Here is a 21,034-nt window from a genome sequence, read left to right on the forward strand (position 1 = left end):
CTACACCCAAATAAGGGCACTGCGTTCATCCACCTCTGGCCTGCTCGCCTCCCTACCACTGAGGAAGTACAGTTCCCGCTCAGCCCAGTCAAAACTGTTCGCTGCTCTGGCTCCCCAATGGTGGAACAAACTCCCTCACGACGCCAGGACAGCGGAGTCAATCACCACCTTCCGGAGACACCTGAAACCCCACCTCTTTAAGGAATACCTAGGATAGGATAAAGTAATCCTTCTCACCCCCCCCCTTAAAAGATTTAGATGCACTATTGTAAAGTGGCTGTTCCACTGGATGTCATAAGGTGAATGCACCAATTTGTAAGTCGCTCTGGATAAGAGCGTCTGCTAAATCACTTAAATGTAAATGAAGACTATTGAAAGCGTGAAATGAGAAACGTCATTGTTTGCTAACTGATTGACTTTGATCATGGGGATTATAGATTGTATAACCATTCACTGTTTGTATTCTTTCATGATTTATGATAAATAGTTATGAGCTTAAATGACTCACGGATGATTACTATTGACTTCTTAATGAACTGGACTGTTGAATTCCTTAACTTGTGTTAATAATGACTGATATGATTTGATCTTTGATTATGAATTTGATTGTATACATGTTATTTGTTTCCTTTGTGATGCAGCACAGACTACCCAGTAAATATACCACTTTATGGTTAAAGGAATTCCTGCCTCAGTCTCATACATTCCTCTGTCACCTGACACGTGACCACCTGTTCACCTTCACTGTCAGTCATCCTACCTGTCCAGCTACCCACACAGATTCCACTAATCTTTCAGTGGTAGCCATGGTCTCCTTACCTTCAGATAATCTTTCCTCAGATACTTGTTCCTCCTGCGCTCCTCGTTCTGGTTGAGTACAGGTGGAACCTCTGGCCACTTTGGCTCCGTGTCTGACTCGGATTTCAGGCTGCCATCGTAGGAGCATGAAGAGGAGGGCTGCAGAGACAGAGAGAGAGACAGAGCGAGAGAGACAGAGCGAGAGAGACAGAGCGAGAGAGACAGAGCGAGAGAGACAGAGCGAGAGAGACAGAGCGAGAGAGACAGAGCGAGAGAGACAGAGCGAGAGACGGGTCAAGATACTAGACACTGTATTAACCAAATGGCAATGCAATAATGGACAAAACCCCCTTGGCTTTAGCAGCACTACTAGAACATAATTTAAAAGAGATGATTGACCTAAAGCCTCTCCCTACGTCACTCAGTTATAAAAGGCTAACATGCACACAGCCACGTCTTCACATGGACGGTGATGAGGGTGAGGAAACAAAAAAGGCACGAATGAAAATGGAGGACCTCAGAGAAAGCGTCGTCGTCGTCTGTGAAGTCAGGGTCCTTTCCAGAGAGAGACAGAGAGAGGTGAACGACATGAGTGAAACCCAGACACCAAAACCAAGGCCTCGCACGCGGACACATTAAAAAGGGGAACTGAAAACAATGACCACGGTGTAGTATTACTCGCACAAAATGGGAACAATGAGTAGCATGTTCCCTGTGGAAAACAGGACAGGAAGTACTTACCTGCCCACTCAGCACTGACGTGCCACTGTTCGCTTCATCCAGAGAGGCACTAGGAGAGAGACAGGAAAACACACGGACTCACTCAGTCACACGTATTTACCTTCATGGACAATACCCTCATTTATTGGACAGTGTGTCATCACGAGGGCAGCCAACAGTCAATAAACAACAGACAATGGAACCTTTACTGCATAGACATGGAATCACTGGCCACCTGAATAATGGAACACTAGTCACTTTATGAAATGATTACATACTGCTTTACTCATCTCATATGTATATACTGTATTCTATTCTACTGTATTTTAGTCAATGCCACTCAGACGTTGCTCGTCCTAATATTGACATATTTCTTCATGACATTCTTTTACTTTTAGATTTGTGTGTATTGTTGTAAATTGTTAGATACTACTGCACTGTCGGAGCGAGGAACACAAGCATTTCGCAACACCGGCAATAACATCTGCTAAATATGTGTATGCGAACAATAAAATTGGACTTGATTTGGTGTAGCTCAATTGGTAGAGCATGTGCAATGCTGTGGTTGTGGGTTTGATTCCTACGGGGGGGGGGGGGGACCAGTACAAAACGAAAAGTATGCACTCACTAACTCTGAGTCGCTCTGGATAAGAGCGTCTGCTAAATGACTAAAACGTATGCACTCACTAACTCTGAGTCGCTCTGGATAAGAGTGTAGGCTAAATGACTAAAACGTATGCACTCACTAACTCTGAGTCGCTCTGGATAAGAGTGTCTGCTAAATGACTAAAACGTATGCACTCACTAACTCTGAGTCGCTCTGGATAAGAGCGTCTGCTAAATGACTAAAACGTATGCACTCACTAACTCTGAGTCGCTCTGGATAAGAGCGTCTGCTAAATGACTAAAACGTATGCACTCACTAACTCTGAGTCGCTCTGGATAAGAGCGTCTGCTAAATGACTAAAACGTATGCACTCACTAACTCTGAGTCGCTCTGGATAAGAGCGTCTGCTAAATGACTCGCATGTAAAAATGTAATTACTCGTAGTTATAGCTACAGTGCATTCAGAAAGTATTCAGACCACTTGACTTTTTCCCACATTTTGTTATGTTACAGCCTTATTCTAACATGGATTGAATAGTTTTTCCCCCTCAATCTACACACAATACCCCATAATGACATCACAATGCCCCATAATGACATCACAATGCCCCATAATGACATCACAATACCCCATAATGACATCACAATGCCCCATAATGACAAAGAAAAAACAGTCAATCAATCAATAATATAATAATTATTTTATCTAAATGTTTTATTTTTCATTTACAATCTGTAGAACCTGTGAAATAGCACAGTTACAAATCAAACTGGATGGACATCAGAAATAGAGGAAGGAATAAAAACAAACAAAATATAACTATTGTAAAATAGATTGTCTGTAAAATGTGTATAAGATGTATAAACTGAAAGTAAAAGCCTAAGTGTTTATTAGTTTACGCCAATTGGGGGAAGGGTGGTAGGGTTTGCAGGGAATAAAGGTATATTCTTCAAAAAGTATGTATGTCTATATAGGTATGTGTATGTAAGTATGTATATGGATATATATATTTACCCTAAAAAAATAAATTATGCAGACAATTACATTGATGGAAGCAACATTCCTTCCGCAATATTAAGCTGATCCACCCCTTAAATTTATTTGCTAATTTATAAATAAAAAAATATATTAAAAAAATATGGAAATATCACATTTACATAAGTATTCAGACCCTTTACTCAGTGCTTTATTGAAGCACCTTGCCAGCGATTACTACAGCCTCAAGTCCTCTTGGGTATGACAGTACAAGCTTGGCACACCTATATTTGGGGAGTTTTTCCCATTCTTCTCTGCAGATCCTCTCAAGCGCTGTCAGGTTGGATGGGGAGCATCACAGCACAGCTATTTTCAGGTCTCTCCAGAGATGTACGATCGGGTTCAAGTCTGGGCTCTGGCTGGGCCACTCAAGGACATTCAGAGACTTGTCCCGAAGCCACTCCTGCGTTGTCTTGGCTGTGTACTTAGGGTTTTTGTCCTGTTAGAAGGTGAACCCTCGCCCCAGTATGAGGTTCTGAGTGCTCTGGAGCAGGTTTTCATGAAGGATCTCTCTGTACTATGCTCCATTGATCTTTCCCCCGATCCTGACTAGTCTCCCAGTACCTGCAGCTGAAAGACATCCCCACACCATGATGTTGTCACCACCATGCTTCACTGTAGGGATGGCGCCAGATTTCCTCCAGACATAACGCTTGGCATTCAGGCCAAAGAGTTCAATCTCGGTTTCATCAGACTTGAGAATATAGTTTTTCATGGTTTGAGAGTCCTTTAGGCGCCTTTTGGCAAACTCCAAGCGGACTGTCATATGCCTTTTACTGAGGAGTGGCTTCCGTCTGGCCACTAACATAAAGGCCTGATTGGTGTAGTGCTGCAGAGATGGTTGTCCTTCTGGAAGGTTCTCCCATCTCCAGAGAGGAACTGTGGAGCTCTGTCATAGTGACCATCGGGTTCTTGGTCACCTCCCTGACCAAGGCCCTTCTCACCCGATTGCTCATTTTGGCCAGGCAGCCAGCTCTAGGAAGAGTCTTAGTGGTTGCAAACGTCTTCCATTTAAACATGATGGAGGCCACAGTGTTCTTTGGGATCTTCAATGCTGCATAAATGTTTTGGTACCCTTCCCCAGGTCTGTGCCTTGAAACAATCCTGTCTCTGAGCTCTACAGACAATTCCTTCGACATCATGGCTTGGTTTTTGCTCTGACATGCACTGTCAACTGTGGGACCTTATATAGACAGGTGTGTGCCTTTCCAAATCATGTCCCATCTATTGAGTTTACCACATGTGGACTCCAATCAAGTTGTAGAAACATCTCAAGGATGATCCTGAGCTCAATGTTGAGTCTCGGAGCAACGGGTCTGAATACTTATGTAAATATGGTTGTTCTGTTTTCGATTTTAATACATTTGCAAACATTTCTAAAAACCTGTTTTTACTTTGTCATTATTGGATATTGTGCGTAGATTAGAGGTCGACCGATTAATCGGAATGGCCGATTAATTAGGGCCGATTTCAAGTTTTCATAATAATCGGAAATCTGTATTTTTGGACACCGATTTGGCCAATTACAAAAAATAATAATAATAATTTTGTTTTTTTACACCTTTATTTCATCTTTATTTAGTCAATCACCACCTTCCGGAGACACCTGAAACCCCACCTCTTTAAGGAATACCTAGGATAGGATAAAGTAATCCTTCTCACCCCCCCCCCTTAAAATATTTAGATGCACTATTGTAAAGTGGTTGTTCCACTGGATGTCATAAGGTGAATGCACCAATTTGTAAGTCGCTCTGGATAAGAGCGTCTGCTAAATGACTTAAATGTAAATGTAAATGTAATCTTTATTTAACTAGGCAAGTCAGTTAAGAACACATTCTTATTTTCAATGACGGCCTAGGAACGGTGGGTTAACTGCCTTGTTCAGGGGCAGAACGACAGATTTTTACCTTGTCAGTTCAGGGATTCAATCTTGCAACCTTACAGTTAACTAGTCCAACGCTCTAACCACCTGCCTCTCATTGCACTCCACGAGGAGCCTGCCTGTTATGCGAATGCAGTAAGCCAAGATAAGTTGCTAGCTAGCATTACTTATCTTATAAAAAACAATCAATCAATCATAATCACTAGTTAACTACACATGGCTGATGATATTACTAGTTTATCTAGCGTGTCCTGCGTTGCATATAATCGATGCGGTGCGTATTGTTGCTCTAATGTGTACCTAACCATAAACATCAATGCCTTTCTTAAAATCAATACACAGAAGTATATATTTTTTAAACCTGCATATTTAGCTAAAATAAATCCAGGTTAGCAGGCAATATTAACCAGGTGAAATTGTGTCACTTCCCTTGCGTTCATTGCACGCAAAGTCAGGATATATACAACAGTTTGGGATGCCTAATTTTCCAGAATTTTACGTAATTATGACATAACATTGAAGGTTGTGCAATGTAACAAGAATATTTAGACTTATGGATGCCACCCATTAGATAAAATACGGAACGGTTCCGTATTTCACTGAAAGAATAAACGTCTTGTTTTCGAAATGATAGTTTCCGGATTCGACCATATTAATGACCTAAGGCTCGTATTTCTGTGTGTTATCATGTTATAACTAAGTCCATGATTTGATAGAGCAGTCTGACTGAGCGATGGTAGGCACCAGCAAGCTCGTAAGCATTCATTCAAACAGCACTTTCATGTGTTTGCCAGCAGCTGTTTATGACTTCAAGCCTATCAACTCCCGAGATTAGGCTGGTGTAACCAATGTGAAATGGCTAGCTAGTTAGCGGGGTGCGCGCTAATAGCTTTTCAAATGTCACTTGCTCTGAGACTTGAAGTGGTTGTTCCCCTTGCTCTGGATGGGTAACGCTGCTTCGAGGGTGACTGTTGTCGATGTGTTCCTGTTTCAAGCCCAGGTAGGAGCGAGGAGAGGGATGGAAGCTATACTGTTAAACTGGCAATACTAAAATAAGAACATCCAATAGTCAAAGGTTAATGAAATACAAATGGTATAGAGGGAAATAGTCCTACAATTCCTATAATAAACTACAACCTAAAACATCTTACCTGGGAATATTGAAGACTCATGTTAAAAGGAACCACCAGCTCATATGTTCTGAGCAAGGAACTTTAACGTAAGCTTTCTTACATGGCACATATATTGCACTTTTACTTTCTTTTCCAACACTTTCTTTTTTCATTATTTAAACCAAATTGAACATGTTTCATTATTTATTTGAGGCTAAATGTATTTTATTGATGTATTATATTAAGTTAAAATAAGTGTTCATTCAGTATTGTTTTAATTGTCATTATTACAAATACATTATTTTTTAATATATATATTTTTTAATCAGCCGATTAATCGTTGCCGGCTTTTTTTGGTCCTCCAATAAAAAGATGAAGCTGCTATCATCTGCTATCATCTCTAGTGTAGATTGATGAGGAAAAACAATTATTTAATACATTTTAGAATAAGGCTGTAATGTAACAAAATGTGGAAAATGTCAAGGGATCTGAATACTTTCCGAATGCACTGTATTTTTGAGACAAGATCCTATAACACGAGTCACTCGGACAGTTTTGATGATGGCATGCTTTTCAGTTTATGACTCGGCTCAACTTGCGCCCAGGAAACAGGCTAGTTTGATGCACGTGACCCAAGTAATGTGTTTAGGTAGAGCTGTGCTGTACGTACCTGCGGATAGCCTGAGAGGGGGACCTTTGTTTGCTGCCGGAGCTGCCAGAGTGACTGAGGAACCTGGACAGGTAGACAGAGGGGTGGTTAGTACCATCTTTCCATTTTCTCTCTGCAGGCACAATGTGTTCAGGCAGTCATGATATAGAATGGGTTCAGGTGGATTTAAGAACTGGAGAACAACAGACAATCTATCGAAGGGTGTGCATTCATCTAACAAGGCACAGAAACATGCATTTAATTCTCCAACCTGACAGTTTTCTATACATACATCCACCTCCTTAAACGTTCACAATCTCACTCTATCACACATCTGTCTCTACCTGTGTGCACGGCCGGCAACCCTCCTTCGATGAATTAGACTCTCTGCTCTACAAATTAAGGATCGTCGTCTAGTAGCCACACATCATGTGTGCACCAATCAGGTCCAAGGAAGAGGCGAGGTGGAGGAGGAGCAGGAGATGGATGAAGCAGGGAGGGAATAAGAGGAGAGAAGAGGGGAGCCAATGACAGGGAGGTTCGTTAGATGCAGAGCAGGAATAGAGATAGTTAAAGCGTGGTGATGGAGTAACTTCAGGAGAAAGAAGAGTAGTAAAATGTCTGGAAAGGAACTAAGGTCTGCGCATACAATGGATAAAACACAGGTAATACACTCTTGGGAAAAAAGGTTCTATCTAGAACCTAAAAGGGTTCTTCAGCTGTCCCCACAGGAGAACCCTTTGAAGAACTGTTTTTCTTTGGTTACAGGCCGAACCCTTTTCCCACAGAGGGTTCTACATGGAACCAAAAAGGTTCATCCTGGAACCAAAAAGGGTTTATCGTATGGGGACAGCCGAATAACCCTTTTGGAACCCTTTCTTCTGAGAGCGTATAGAAGGACCCAATGCAAGAGAAATGATAATGTGCACTCCTGTCTTGTAGAATGAAAAGAAGAGTCCTTCCCCCTTCCAACCCTCTCCTCCAAGAACATCCCAGGATCTTCCTGCCCTTTCACTGATAAGGGGTCAAGGATGGAGTGAGAGAGCTCAGCAGAGGTGAGGGCGGGGGATGCTGAGCTCAGCAGAGGCGAAGAGGGCAGAGAGATATGGGGCTAGGAGCAGGAATCAGAGTGAGGTGAGGTCAGAGAGGAGGAAACGACCATGGGGTCAGAGGTCAGCCTCTCACCTGTTCTGTTGCTCCTGCTGCAGGAGCTGGACGGCAATCTTCCTCAGGTCCAGCACCTCCTTCAGCTCTTCCTCCTCCTCCTCCTCTTCCTCCTCCTCAGCTAGCTGATCTTTATCAGAGCTGCAGGCCACAGGGACATGACAGTCAGAAACCTACGCCAACTGCTTCACACTCGCACTGTAATAACATGAACTCACAATGTGGCCATACTATAGTGGCAGCTATCCAACGGCAGCCTTCTCAGCATGTCTCCTGTTCCGGCCTGTTGTTATTATTTCACGACTGCTATCATCTAGCTGCTTTCATCTAGCTGCTATCATCTAGCTGTTATCATCTAGCTGCTATCATCTAGCTGCTAAGTATCAACTCACCTACAGTACATTAACCAGGGTTGTAAATCAATTATCTAAGGAGACTGACAGATCAATATTATTACTTAAATAACTTGAAGGTGAATTCTCTGCCCTTCCTCCTCCTGTCTATCCGTGTAGTGAGGACTTACCCAGACTCCTCTTTCCAGCTTTCCTTATCTTTGCTTTGGTGTGACTTGTTAAGAACCTTCTCCAATTCCTGAAACACAGAACAAATAGTCAGATTCATTAATTCAATAAAAACATTTTTTTATTTTTTTAAAGTTATAGTTAAGCAATAAGGCCAGAGGAGGTGTGGTATATGGCCAATATACCACGGCTAAGGGCTGTTCTTATGTGTGCCATAATGCAGAATGCTTGGATACAGCCCTTATTGCTAGGTGCCTTATTGCTATTATAAACTGGTTACCAATGTAATCAGAACAGTAAAAAGTAATGTTTTGTCATACCCGTGGTATACGGTCTGATGTACCACGGTTGTCAGCCAATCAGCATTCAGGGCCCGAACCACCCAGTTTATAACAAGATGTGTAAAACCCCTACACTACTATCCAGGTTCAATCACAAGCCTGTTTTCCATTATCGATCCAAGTCAGGCCGAGACACATTTCACTTGGCCTTTAAGCGCTGTGCCTTGGCTTATTCCACAAGTCCCCCCCCCACATAAAAAACTATCAAGATTATCTATTTGCCTCTTCCATTAGTAAGGCAGGCCTTACTTTTGGTGGAGGTTTCAGTGAGGAGGCAGCAAGAAGAGGAAGTACAATGTCCAGGACATTTATTTACAGTGCAGGAGTGGCAAACTGTACACTACGTATAATTGTACAAACAATTAAACAAACAGGGCGTAGACCGGTAACAAACAAACAACTGAAAATAAATCAAAGAAAGGTTGAGCTCAATAAATCAAACAAACCCCAATCATGCCTGAAACCAATGGCAGCATTCCATCCTTACCCCGCCTCGGTCTGCCCAACAATTAAATGACAGGGCTTAAGTACATCTCAACACGGCCTTCGCCTTAGAAGAAACCACTTCGACCAAATCACAAATACACGGTCAAAATACATACTTGAAATCATCAATAACCACAATAAGGTAACCCCATTGACATTTCATAAATATGCACACTTCAATGAATAGTATAACACCATGCATAAAGCAGAAAAAGATAGGTTGTCTCATTTAGCTCCCACCCCCCCTTGGGCTTGGCAAGCTTGGCACGAGCCACCACACAGGATCTCTCGCACTTCTTCAGACTGCGGACCTGGTTGGCACAGCAGGAAGAAATAATTCACCTCTTCAATCAACAATGCTTAACACGGAAGTTTGTAACAGAGTATATATGAACAGACTACAGGCCGACACCAGCTCTGTGACAACTCCACAATCGCACTAATCTACACTACATGGCAAAGGTCATGTCGAAACCCCTTCAAATTAGTGGATTTGGCTATTTCAGCTCACAGGTGTTGCCGGCAGGTGTACAAAAATCGAGCACACAGCCATGTAAACATTGGCAGTAGAATGGAATTTATTTAACTAGGAAAGTCAGAACGGTCTGTACTGAAGAGCTCAGTGACTTTTAATGTGGCATAGGATATCACCTTTCCAACAAGTCAGATCATCAAATTTCTGCCCTGCTAGAGCTGCCTTGGTCAACTGTAAGTGCTGTTATTGTGAAGAGGAAATGTCTAGGAGCAACAACGGCTCAGCCTCTGAGTGGTAGGCCACACAAGCTCACAGAACAAGACCACAGAGTGCTGAAGTGCGTTAAAACAGTCTGTCCTCAGTTGCAACGCTCATTACAGGATTCCAAACTTCTTCTGGAAGCAACGTCAGCACAATAACTGTTTGTTGGGAGCTTCATGACATGGGTTTCCATGGCCGAGCAGCCGCACACAAGCCTAAGATCACCATGCACAATGCCAAGCGTCGGCTGGAGTGATGTAAAGCTCGCATTAGACTCTGGAGCAGTGGAAACGTGTTCTCCGGAGTGATGAATCACGTTTCATCATCTGGAAGTCTGACAGAATCATCTGGGTTTGGTGGATTCCAGGAGAACGCTACCTGTCCGAATGCATAGTGCCAACTGTAAAGTCTGGTGGAGGAGGAATAATGGTCTGGGGTTGTTTTTCATGGTTTGGCCTAGGTCCCTTAGTTCCAGGGAAGTTAAATATTAACGCTACAGCATACAATGACCGTATAGATGATTCTGTGCTTCCAACTTTGCGGCAACAGTTTGGGGAAGGCCCTTTCCTGTTGCAGCATGACAATGCCCCTGTGCATAATGTGAGGTCCATACAGAAATGGTTTGTCGAGATTGGTGAGGAACAACTTGGCTGGCCTGCACAGAGTCCTGACCTCAACCCCATTGAACATGGAACGCCGACTGTGAGCCAGGAGTAATTGCCCATCATCAATGCCAGACCTAACTAATACTCTTGTGTCTGAATGGAAGCAAGTCCCCGCAGAAATGTTCCAACATCTAGTGAACAGCCCTCCCAGAAGAGTGGAGGCGGTTGTAGCAGCAAAGGGGGGACCAACTCCATATTAATGGCCATGATTTTGGAATGAGATGTTCGACGAGCAGGTGTCCACATACTTCTGTCCTTCTCCCAGCACATATCAAAGCTGCAGGCTAGTTAAATCTATACTGGGTTTCCGCTATCGTAATCACTCCCCTTTCACCCCAGCTGCCAAACTACTGCAGCCCTCATCCTCCACATACAACACTCGTTCTGCCAGTCACATTCTGGAAAGGTCCCCAAAGTGCACACATCCCTGGGTTGCTCGTTTTTTCAGTTCGCTGTAGCTAGTGACTGGAACAAGCTGCAACAAACACTCAAACTGGACTGTTCGGTTTCTTCATTCAAAATTTTTACTGACAGTTGTGGCTGCTTTGCGTGATGTATTGTTGTCTCTACCTTCTTTGAAATCCAATCAGAGGTCAAATAGAGGTCCTGGATGGCAGGAAGCTTGGCCACAGTGATGTACTGGGCCGTACGCACTACCCTCTGTAATGCCTTGCGGTCGGAGGCCGAGCAATTGCCATACCAGGCAGTGATGCAACCAGTCAGGATGGTCTCGATGGTGCAGCTGTACAACCTTTTGAAGATCTGAATCTTTTCAGTCTCCTGAGGGGGAATAGGTTTTGTTGTGCCCTCTTCACGACTGTCTTGGTGTGCTGGACCATGTTAGTTTGTGCTGTTGTCTGTGCCCAACAATGTTTGTAACATGTTTCGTGTTGTTACCATGTTGTGTTGGTACCATGCTGTTGTCACGTTGTGTTGCTACCATGTTGTTGTCATGTTGTGTTGCTACCCTGCTGTGTTGTCATTTGTTGCTGCCGTGCAATGTTGTTGTCTTAGGACTCTCTTTATGTAGTGTTGTGTTGTCTCTCTTGTCGTGATGTGTGTTTTGTCCTATATTTCTTATTTCTTTATTTTTTACTCCCAGCCCCCGTCCCCGCGGGAGGCCTTTTGTCTTCTGGTAGGCCTTCATTGTAAATAAGAATTTGTTCTTAACTGACTTGCCTAGCGTTAGGTTCTAAATATCAGAGTAAGAAATCGACAGACACTATGAAAGCTCCAACCAAGTTTATTCACCAATTGGGTCCATACACCTGCATAACACAAAATATATTCACACAAGCACTGATATTTAACCCTATTTAACCCCGAGTCTCCTCCTACACATCTGAACAGCCAATGCATCTCGGTTGCTAGACAGAACCTTAGTGATATCCGTTCTTCCTCACTTCCTCTAACCTGACCTCTGCCCCAAAATGTTCACTCCTCCAACTCATGGCTGTCATGTTGACTCGTACCAGACTGGGTACATTCTCCTCGAATAGGATCCCTGATGGCTAACAATAACATATCGGGACAGAACGGAAATGTTATACATTCCCCTCTCTCCCTCAGTGACATTAATAAGTATATTTCATATTTTCAGAACCAAACACTAGTTAAATAAAAGGTTAAATAAACCATTTAAAAAAAAGATATATATTGTACTTTAATTCTTTGCCTGATTTAGGGCACTTAAGAGCTGTGAATGTCAGGTATGGGATCGCAAGTTTTATGACTTGATGAAAGTTATGATTAGTTTTAAGCACGGATTAAGCTTGTACTAACAATCTCCTATACCCCGGAGCTAATAGTGGAAAAGAAACAGAGAGTGGTAGCACAGTACCTCACCCGCGGATAGCTCGACAGAGGAAGACAGGCTAGTTACTGGTGTACGTGTAGTGGCCATACAGCTCCCTATGGATGTCTTGTGATGTACCTTTATACAGGAGATGTAGGGTCCACCACTCTGCTGCCCGTCCCCCTCTGACAGGGCAGCATCCTCCTCTGGGTTGGGCTCGATGAAGTCATAGGGTTCCTGATCTACGGGCACAACACACCAGGTTGAACCTCAGACTATGTGCTTGTAGCCAGTTGAGCTCAAATACTGTTACCGAACAGTCAAATCCACTGCATCTAAAAACAGGCCTTACCTTTGCCTGAGTCCATCTTGGAGAGGAGAGAGAGCGCGTCGGCGCGGGCCGTCTCTGAGACCTGAGAGTGCAGGCTGATGGTGTCATCGTCAGAAGGCTAGAGGAAGAGAGAGAGGGGCGAGGAGGAGAAGGGAACTTAAGAGGTAAGTGAGCGTGAACCATAAACGAGTGTACTGAACATGTCTGCATGACCTACAGAAGGTGGTTGACTTGGGCCGGAGCTGACAGGAACATTGTACAGGCACCTCAAATATTCTACTGTTTTAGTTCCTGCAAAATATTATGGTGTTCCAGCACCTAAAATGAGTACCGGCACCTACTTCAGTCCAAGTCCAGCACTGCCTATAGAATAAATACTCAGGGGCAGTATCAATTTGCTGTGGTTGAACGCACACCAATAGGCTTCGTACAGTTTAAGCCTCACTACAGTCTGACTACAGTGGGTGAACTCTGACCTCCGTCGTAGACAGTCTTTTATCCCCGTTGTCACTGCCGATACCAGAGTCAGGACCGTGGTTCTTACTGGGGTAAAAATCCTCCATGCTGCAGAGACATGTAAAGGGATAGTCAGAAATAAAAGAGAGTCAGACAGTTTTGCTCAAGTCACAATCATGACGACATCATAAGCACTTCATAATACGTCGAACCTGTGTCAGTAATCTTCAAATATATGTTATACCAGTTGTCATTATAGTTTAATGGAACACACATTCATGATGCATATGGTCTATTGTCTTGTCTGTAGTATACGTAGTAGTATGATATGATATAAGAGTGTACCTGTCGGTCAGAGGCTGGGGAAGGCAGCGTTTGCCCAGGGAGGGGAGGTCCAGAGAGTCAGGCTTCTTATTCAACCTACATGTTTGGATGTTCAGGTACTTAAAGATGTGCACCTTGCCCTTCAGGCAGATCTGAAATACACAAATAGTAGAGGAAATTAAGTGTGCAATTGTTCCTTGGAGATGGTGGTATTTCATGAATACTGTCACAGCTGGGTGGGGGGGGTTCTAGGCACATTGCCGAGCTGAGGGTAACCTGTGTATTACTGTAGCCACATCCCTGTTACACATCCAGATGGCAGCGGATATTCCCATGCAGCGCCAAATGTCAAGTACAGCACAAACTACCACAGATGTTGCCACACAAGAACACACACACACACACCTGTGCAGGTGGGGACTGCATAGGGTTGTTGTCGAGGATGATGTGCTGCAGCTGCCTGAGTCTCCTGTAGACAGGAGGGATCTCTGTGATCTTATTGCAGGAGAAGTCTAGTCTGGTGAGTGGCAGGTCCGCCAACTCTGGAGAGAGAGCGAGGGGTAGAGAAAAATAAAGAAAGCATAAAAGGCATGGGGTTGGATATAGAATAGGGAGAGAGAGTACGGTAAACCTATATAGTTGGTATCTGTCGCTGCTCTGGGGTCCAGAGAGGTGTTTGGGAAGAGAGAAAGAGTGAAGAGGACCAGGGGAGAGAACAGAAACTGCTACATACCCTCAGGCAGCATGTGAAGACAGTTCCTCCTGATGTTGAGTTCCCGTAAGGCCTGGAGCCTCCCCACCTGAGGGGGCAGCACCTGGATCTCATTACAGCTGATGTCCTACAGGGGGAAGACCGAGAGCAGGTGGTCATACAGAGACCTAACAAATGACTGGACATAGATCATAAATACATGTGGAAAGACACACGCACACTCATGTGCTCTGGGCCAGTGCTCACCAACTCCATCAGCTCTTTGGCCTTCCCAATTTCCTCTGGGATGGACACTAGCTTGTTGTTGCTCACCACCAGCACTTTGAGGGGGAGGCTAAACAGGTATTTTGGCAATGTTGAGAGAAGGTTCCGGCTACAGAAACACAAAATACACATATTCACTATAGTCAGTATTCAGCAACAAAGGACAACCATCTTAAAATAATGCTAGTGAAACCAGAGGAGACTGCTATCTAATTGTGTCTAGGAAATGAACAGTACTGTCTAGATATAATCATCTTCAAAACTTGAAAAACAACATCACAGCGTATTTCTCACACTATGAAAGAGGAAATGCTCTTGTTACTTGATCCTGTGAAGTCCCTGAAAGGGGAACACCATTCTCCTGAGATAAAGCAGAATAAAACTGAATATAGTTGTGATCAGCAATGAACGGGGTTCACAGCATGACAGAAAGGACACATGATCAGTTGGATAACAAAGCAAGCACTCTGTCACGTAGCAACTATATTTTGGGGTATTCTATTAGGATCCCCATTAGCTGTTGCGAAAGCAGCAGCTACTCTTCTTGGGGCCCACACAAAACATGAAACATAATACAGAACATTAATAGACAAGAACAGCGCAAAGACAGAACTACATACACTACCGGTCAAAAGTTTTAGAACACCTATTCATTCAAGGGTTTTTCTTTATTTTCAACATTGTAGAATAGTGAAGAAATCGAAATTATGAAATGACACATATGGAATCGTGTAACCCCCCCTAAAAGTGTTAAATCAAAATGTATGTTATATTTCAGATTCTTCAAATAGCCACCCTTTGCCTTGATGACAGCTGCACACACCCTTGGCATTCTCTCAACTAGCTTCACCTGAAATGTTTTTCCAACACTCTTGAAGGAATTCCCACATATGCTGAGCACTTGTTGGCTGCTTTTCCTTCACACATCCCAAACCAGCTCAATTTAGTTGAGGTCGGTGGATTGTGGAGGCAAGGTAATCTGATGCAGCACTCCATCACTCACCTTATTGGTAAAATAGCCCTTACACAGCCTTGAGGTGTGTTGGGTCATTGTCCTGTTGAAAAACAAATGATAATGGGACTAAGCCCAAACCAGATGGGATGGAGTATCGCTGCAGAATGCAGTGGCAACCATGTTGGTTAAGTGTGCCTTCAATTCTAAATAAATCACAGACAGTGTCTCCAGCAAAGCACCTCCAAACCATCACACCTCCTCCTCCATGCTTTAAGGTGGGAAATACACATGTGGAGTTCATCCGTTCATCCACATGTCACAAAGATGTGGCGGTTGGAACCAAAAATCTCCAATATGGACTCCAGACCAAAAGGACAGATTTCCACTGGTCTAATGTCCATTGCTCGTGCTTCTTGGCACAAGCAAGTCTACTTCTTATTGGTGTCCTTTAGTAGTGGTTTCTTGCAGCAATTCAACCATGGAGGCCTGATTCACACAGTCTCCAATGATCATCAATGATTTTGAGATGTGTCTGTTGAACTCTGTGAAGCATTTATTTAAGCTGCCATTTCTGAGGCTGGTAGCTCTAAATGAAATTGTCCTCTGCAGCAGAGGTAACTATGGGTCTTCTATTCCTGTGGCAGTCCGCATGAGAGCCAGTTTCATCATAGTGCCTGATGGTTTTTGCAACTCCACATGAAAAACTTTCAAAGTTCTTGACATTTTCCAGATTGACTGACCTTCATGTCTTAAAGTGATGATGGACTGACATTTCTTTTTGCTTATTTGAGCTGTACTTGCCATAATATGGACTTGGTCTTTTACCAAATAGGGTATCTTCTCTATACCCCCCTACCTTCACAAGAAGGAAAAACACATTCCAGTGACGACCTCATAAAGCTGGTTGAATGAATGCCAAGAGTGTACAAAGCTGTCATCAAGGATAGCTATTTGAAGAATCTCAAAAATAAAATATATTTTGATTTGTTTAACACTTTTTGGGTCACTACATGATTCCATGTGTTATTTCAATGTTTTGATGTCTTAGCTATTATTATACAAATGAGAAAATAGTCTGAATAAAGAAAAACCCTTGAATGAGTAGGTGTTCTAAAACTTTTGACCAGTAGTATAGATTTTTAAAATGGCACACATAACACGTAGAGTTGCTGTCTGAAGTTTACAAACACTTAGGATGGAGTCATTAAAACTGGTTTTTCAACCACTCCACAAAATTATTGTAAAACTATAGTTTTGGCAAGTCGGTTAGGACATCAACTTTGTGCATGACACAAGTCTTTTTTCCAACTATTGTTTACAGACAGATTATTTCACTTATAATTCACTGTATCACAATTCCAGTGGGTCAGAAGTTTACATACAAAGTTGACTGTGTCTTTTAAACTTGGAAAATTCCAGAAAATGATATCATGGTTTTAGAAGCTTCTGAGAAGCTAATTGACATAATTTGAGTCAATTGGAGGTGTACTTGTGGATGCATTTCAAGGCCTACCTTCAAACTCAGTGCCTCTTTACTTGACATCATGGGAAAAATCAAAACAAGCCAGACTACGGATTGCCACTGCACATGAAAACAAAAATCATACTTTTTGGAGAAATGTCCTCTGGTTGGATTAAAAAAATATATAACTGTTTGGCCAGAATGACCATCGTCATGCTTGGAGGAAAAATGGGGAGGCTTGCAAGACAAAGAACACCATCCCAACCATGAAGCACAGGGGTGGCAGCATCATGTTGTAGGGGTGCTTTGCTGCAGGGTAGCCTAGTGGTTAGATCGTTGGACTAGTAACCAAAAGGTTGCAAGTTCATATCCCCGAGCTGACAACGTACAAATCTGTCGTTCTGCCCCTGAACCGGCAGTTATCCCACTGTTCCTAGGCCGTCATTGAAAATAAGAATTTATTCTTAACTGACTTGCCTAGTTAAATAAAGGTAAAATAAACTAAATAACATGAGGGACTGGTGCACTTCACAAAATTGATGGCATCATGAGGGAAGAAAATGATTGGTTAGGGATATATTGAAGCAGCATCTCAAGACATCAGTCAGGAAGTTAAAGCTTGGTCGCAAATGGGTCTTCCAAATAGACAATTACCCCAAGCATACTTCCAAAGTTGTGGCAAAATGGCTGAAGGACAACAAAGTCAAGGTATTGGAGTGGCCATCACAAAGCCCTGACCTCAATCCTAAAGAACATTTGAGGGCAGAACTGGAAAAGCGTGTGCGAGCAAGTAGGCCTACAAACCTGACTCAGTTACACCAGCTCTGTCAGGAGGAATGGGCCAACATTCACCCAACTTATTGTGGGAAGCTTGTGGAAGTCTACCTTAAGTGTTTGACCCAAGTTCAACAATTTAAAGGCAACGCTACCAAATACTAATTGAGTGTATGTAAACTTCTGACCCACTGAGAATGTGATGAAAGAAATAAAAGCTGAAATAAATAATTCTCTATTATTATTCTGATATTTCACATTCTTAAAATATAGATTGATGTGATTGTTAGAGGAAAATATAGTTTTGATTATCAATTGTATACATTAATGGTTAGAACCATTTATGCTAATACTATTATGTTATGATCTGAAAAGTATGGGTTCTTAATTGTACTGTTACTGAAAATGTAAGCAGAAATGAATTGTGTCTGTGTCTCCTGGGAAAGTTTGAAGAAGGAGGGATAAGATAGATTTTCAAACGGATAAGAATGTTTTGGTTGGATTCCATTAGGGGAGATAATTTATCCTTTAGACAGGTTGGAATGTAGTTTATGAGGGGAGTGAAACTATCTCCAGGACCGAATACTACGCCATTGTAAGGCTGGGAGAGGGTGTGAAACTGATGATGTCATTTTATGTCTTCTTTCTTTAAAATGTAATGTTCTTTGTATTTTGGGTCAGTACTCACTTGAATTAAACGCTATTTACCTGGTTTTTAAAGATTGGTCTCAATCTATTTCATGCATAATTAATGAACTTACAATTCATTAATGAATTAGATATGAGTGTTAATTGGTTTCGGCAATTAAAGCAAACAGGAATTTAGAATTCCTCTATCAGTGATGCTAACTGACTATATATTGAGGTGATGCTAACTGACCTAAGACAGTGAATGTTTACAAGGATTAAATGTCAGGAATAATGAAAAACTGAGTTTAAATGTATTTGGTTAAGGTGTATGTAAACTTCCGACTTCAACTGTACATATCAATACATACACACAAAATCTAGGTCAATTAGGGGAGAGTTGGTCTGTGAGGTGTTGCCTTATCTGTTTCTTTAAAACCAGTTTTGTTGTTCATTTGAGCAATATGAAATGAGAGTTGTGGCAATCGTGGCTCTATAAACATTGCTCAAAAAAATAAAGGGAACACTAAAATAACACATCCTAGATCTGAATGAATGAAATATTCTTATTAAATCCTTTTTTCTTTACATAGTTGAATGTGCTGACAACAAAATCACAAAAATTATCAATGGAAATCAAATTTATCAACCCATGGAGGTCTGGATTTGGAGTCACACTCAAAATTAAAGTGGAAAACCACACTACAGGCTGATCCAACTTTGATGTAATGTCCTTAAAACAAATCAAAATGAGGATCAGTAGTGTGTGGCATCCACGTGCCAGTATGACCTCCCTACAACGCCTGGGCATGCTCCTGATGAGGTGGCGGATGGTCTCCTGAGGGATCTCCTCCCAGACCTGGACTAAAGCATCTGCCAACTCCTGGATAGTCTGTGGTGCAACATGGCGTTGGTGGATGGAGCGAGACTTGATGTCCCAGATGTGCTCAATTGGATTCAGATCTGGGGAACGGGCGGGCCAGTCCATAGCATCAATGCCTCCCTCTTGCAGGAACTGCTGACACACTCCAGCCACATGGCTAGACCTCTCCCCATCTCTTTATTACGGCTAGACCTCTCCCCATCTCTTTATTACGGCTAGACCTCTCCCCATCTCTTTATTACGGCTAGACCTCTCCCCATCTCTTTATTACGGCTAGACCTCTCCCCATCTCTTTATTACGGCTAGACCTCTACCCATCACTTTATTACGGCTAGACCTCTCCCCATCACTTTATTACGGCTAGACCTCTCCCCATCTCTTTATTACGGCTAGACCTCTCCCCATCTCTTTATTACGGCTAGATCTCTCCCCATCTGTTTATTACGGCTAGACCTCTCCCCATCTGTTTATTACGGCTAGACCTCTCCCCATCTCTTTATTACGGCTAGACCTCTCCCCATCTCTTTATTACGGCTAGACCTCTCCCCATCTCTTTATTACGGCTAGACCTCTCCCCATCTCTTTATAACGGCTAGACCTCTCCCCATCTCTTTATAACGGCTAGACCTCTCCCCATCTCTTTATAACAGCTAGACCTCTCCCCATCTTTAAAACCATTGAATCCATATGCTTTGACCATGACAGTTTAAAATCTAAGGTAACGCCAAGTAACTCCTCAACTTGTTCAACAGCCACACCATTCATTACCAGATTCAGCTGAGGTCTAGAGCTGAGGGAATGATTTGCACCAAATACAATGCTCTTAGTTTTAGAGATTCTCAGGACCAGTTTATTACTGACCACCCATTCCAAAACTGACTGCAACTCCTTGTCTATCTTTATGTGTAACAAAAGTTAGTCTAGTGCTGTAGGTTGGTTATCTTTCTCAAATTCATTCGAGGCTAATTCATTGAGTCTATAAACCAAATCTGGAGTCAATCTGACTTATGGTTCATGAGAAGATGATTTTGAGCATTAGCATATGTGCATCTATAGGTACAGTGCGGCCATTTGTAAATGCAGAAACTTATTTCTCATTACCATCAAAGACTGATGGTAATCTAATCTAATTATTCAGAAATACAAAATCTTGAGTGAATCTGACGTATGTTTCACGAGGAGAAGACGATTGCAGATGATTTGGAGCGTTACTTATGCAAAGAATGAGTTGTTAATAGCTTCCTTGTTTTTTGAGATATGAACCACACTTAATGTGGTATTCACCTTAGGGACATCCATGATAGCGATGACAAGATTCAAGTTGATAGGCCACTGTGGAGTGGATTTACAGTGGTTTAAATAGACACATAAAATCTGATAGTTAAGATATATACCATGGGCCTAGAATTTGGTGTCATTTGGTCCTATGACTTTGAGACGATTTTAAAAGTATTTTTTAGCATATTAGCGTATGTGCTAAAATGCATCTACTGGTATAGTGTGGTATATTTGAATGCATCAACTTTATTTTCTCAAACTCTTTAGGGACTATATTGTAATGAGTCCAAAGACCACATTTGTAATGAATATGACTGTCATTGTGACAAATATATGTTATGATGATTTTAAGCATTGGTTACAGTCAAAAAGTGGATTGTTAATAGTTTCCTTCTTTTGTAAGATATAACATGGTTCATCATGGTAATGTACTTTATTAACCATAAACAGTTTCAA

At 42.3% G+C, this 21,034-nt stretch overlaps 1 protein-coding gene across 7 annotated transcripts in view; it reads right to left on the bottom strand.

The window, feature by feature from the left end:
* LOC124007255 (leucine-rich repeat and calponin homology domain-containing protein 2-like) overlaps positions 1-21,034 on the bottom strand; it is a 78,138-nt gene that overhangs the window by 13,678 nt on the left and 43,426 nt on the right. For 2 of the 7 annotated variants that reach the window (XM_046317698.1, XM_046317691.1), the window contains exons 3-15: positions 14,582-14,708; positions 14,357-14,462; positions 14,029-14,165; positions 13,645-13,775; positions 13,320-13,407; positions 12,865-12,961; positions 12,651-12,754; positions 8,492-8,559; positions 7,990-8,109; positions 7,149-7,217; positions 6,826-6,888; positions 1,315-1,588; positions 820-957 (exon numbers count right to left, since the gene is read on the bottom strand). In XM_046317698.1, the coding sequence (XP_046173654.1) occupies positions 820-957; positions 1,315-1,588; positions 6,826-6,888; positions 7,149-7,217; positions 7,990-8,109; positions 8,492-8,559; positions 12,651-12,754; positions 12,865-12,961; positions 13,320-13,407; positions 13,645-13,775; positions 14,029-14,165; positions 14,357-14,462; positions 14,582-14,708 (1,522 nt within the window). The remainder of the gene's footprint in view (positions 1-819; positions 958-1,314; positions 1,589-6,825; positions 6,889-7,148; positions 7,218-7,989; positions 8,110-8,491; positions 8,560-12,650; positions 12,755-12,864; positions 12,962-13,319; positions 13,408-13,644; positions 13,776-14,028; positions 14,166-14,356; positions 14,463-14,581; positions 14,709-21,034) is intronic. The other 5 variants (XM_046317713.1, XM_046317721.1, XM_046317729.1 and 2 more) reach the window with 5 other exon arrangements.

Source organism: Oncorhynchus gorbuscha, linkage group LG02 (assembly GCF_021184085.1).
Source record: "Oncorhynchus gorbuscha isolate QuinsamMale2020 ecotype Even-year linkage group LG02, OgorEven_v1.0, whole genome shotgun sequence".
In the NCBI taxonomy this organism is placed as follows: Eukaryota; Metazoa; Chordata; class Actinopteri; order Salmoniformes; family Salmonidae; genus Oncorhynchus; species Oncorhynchus gorbuscha.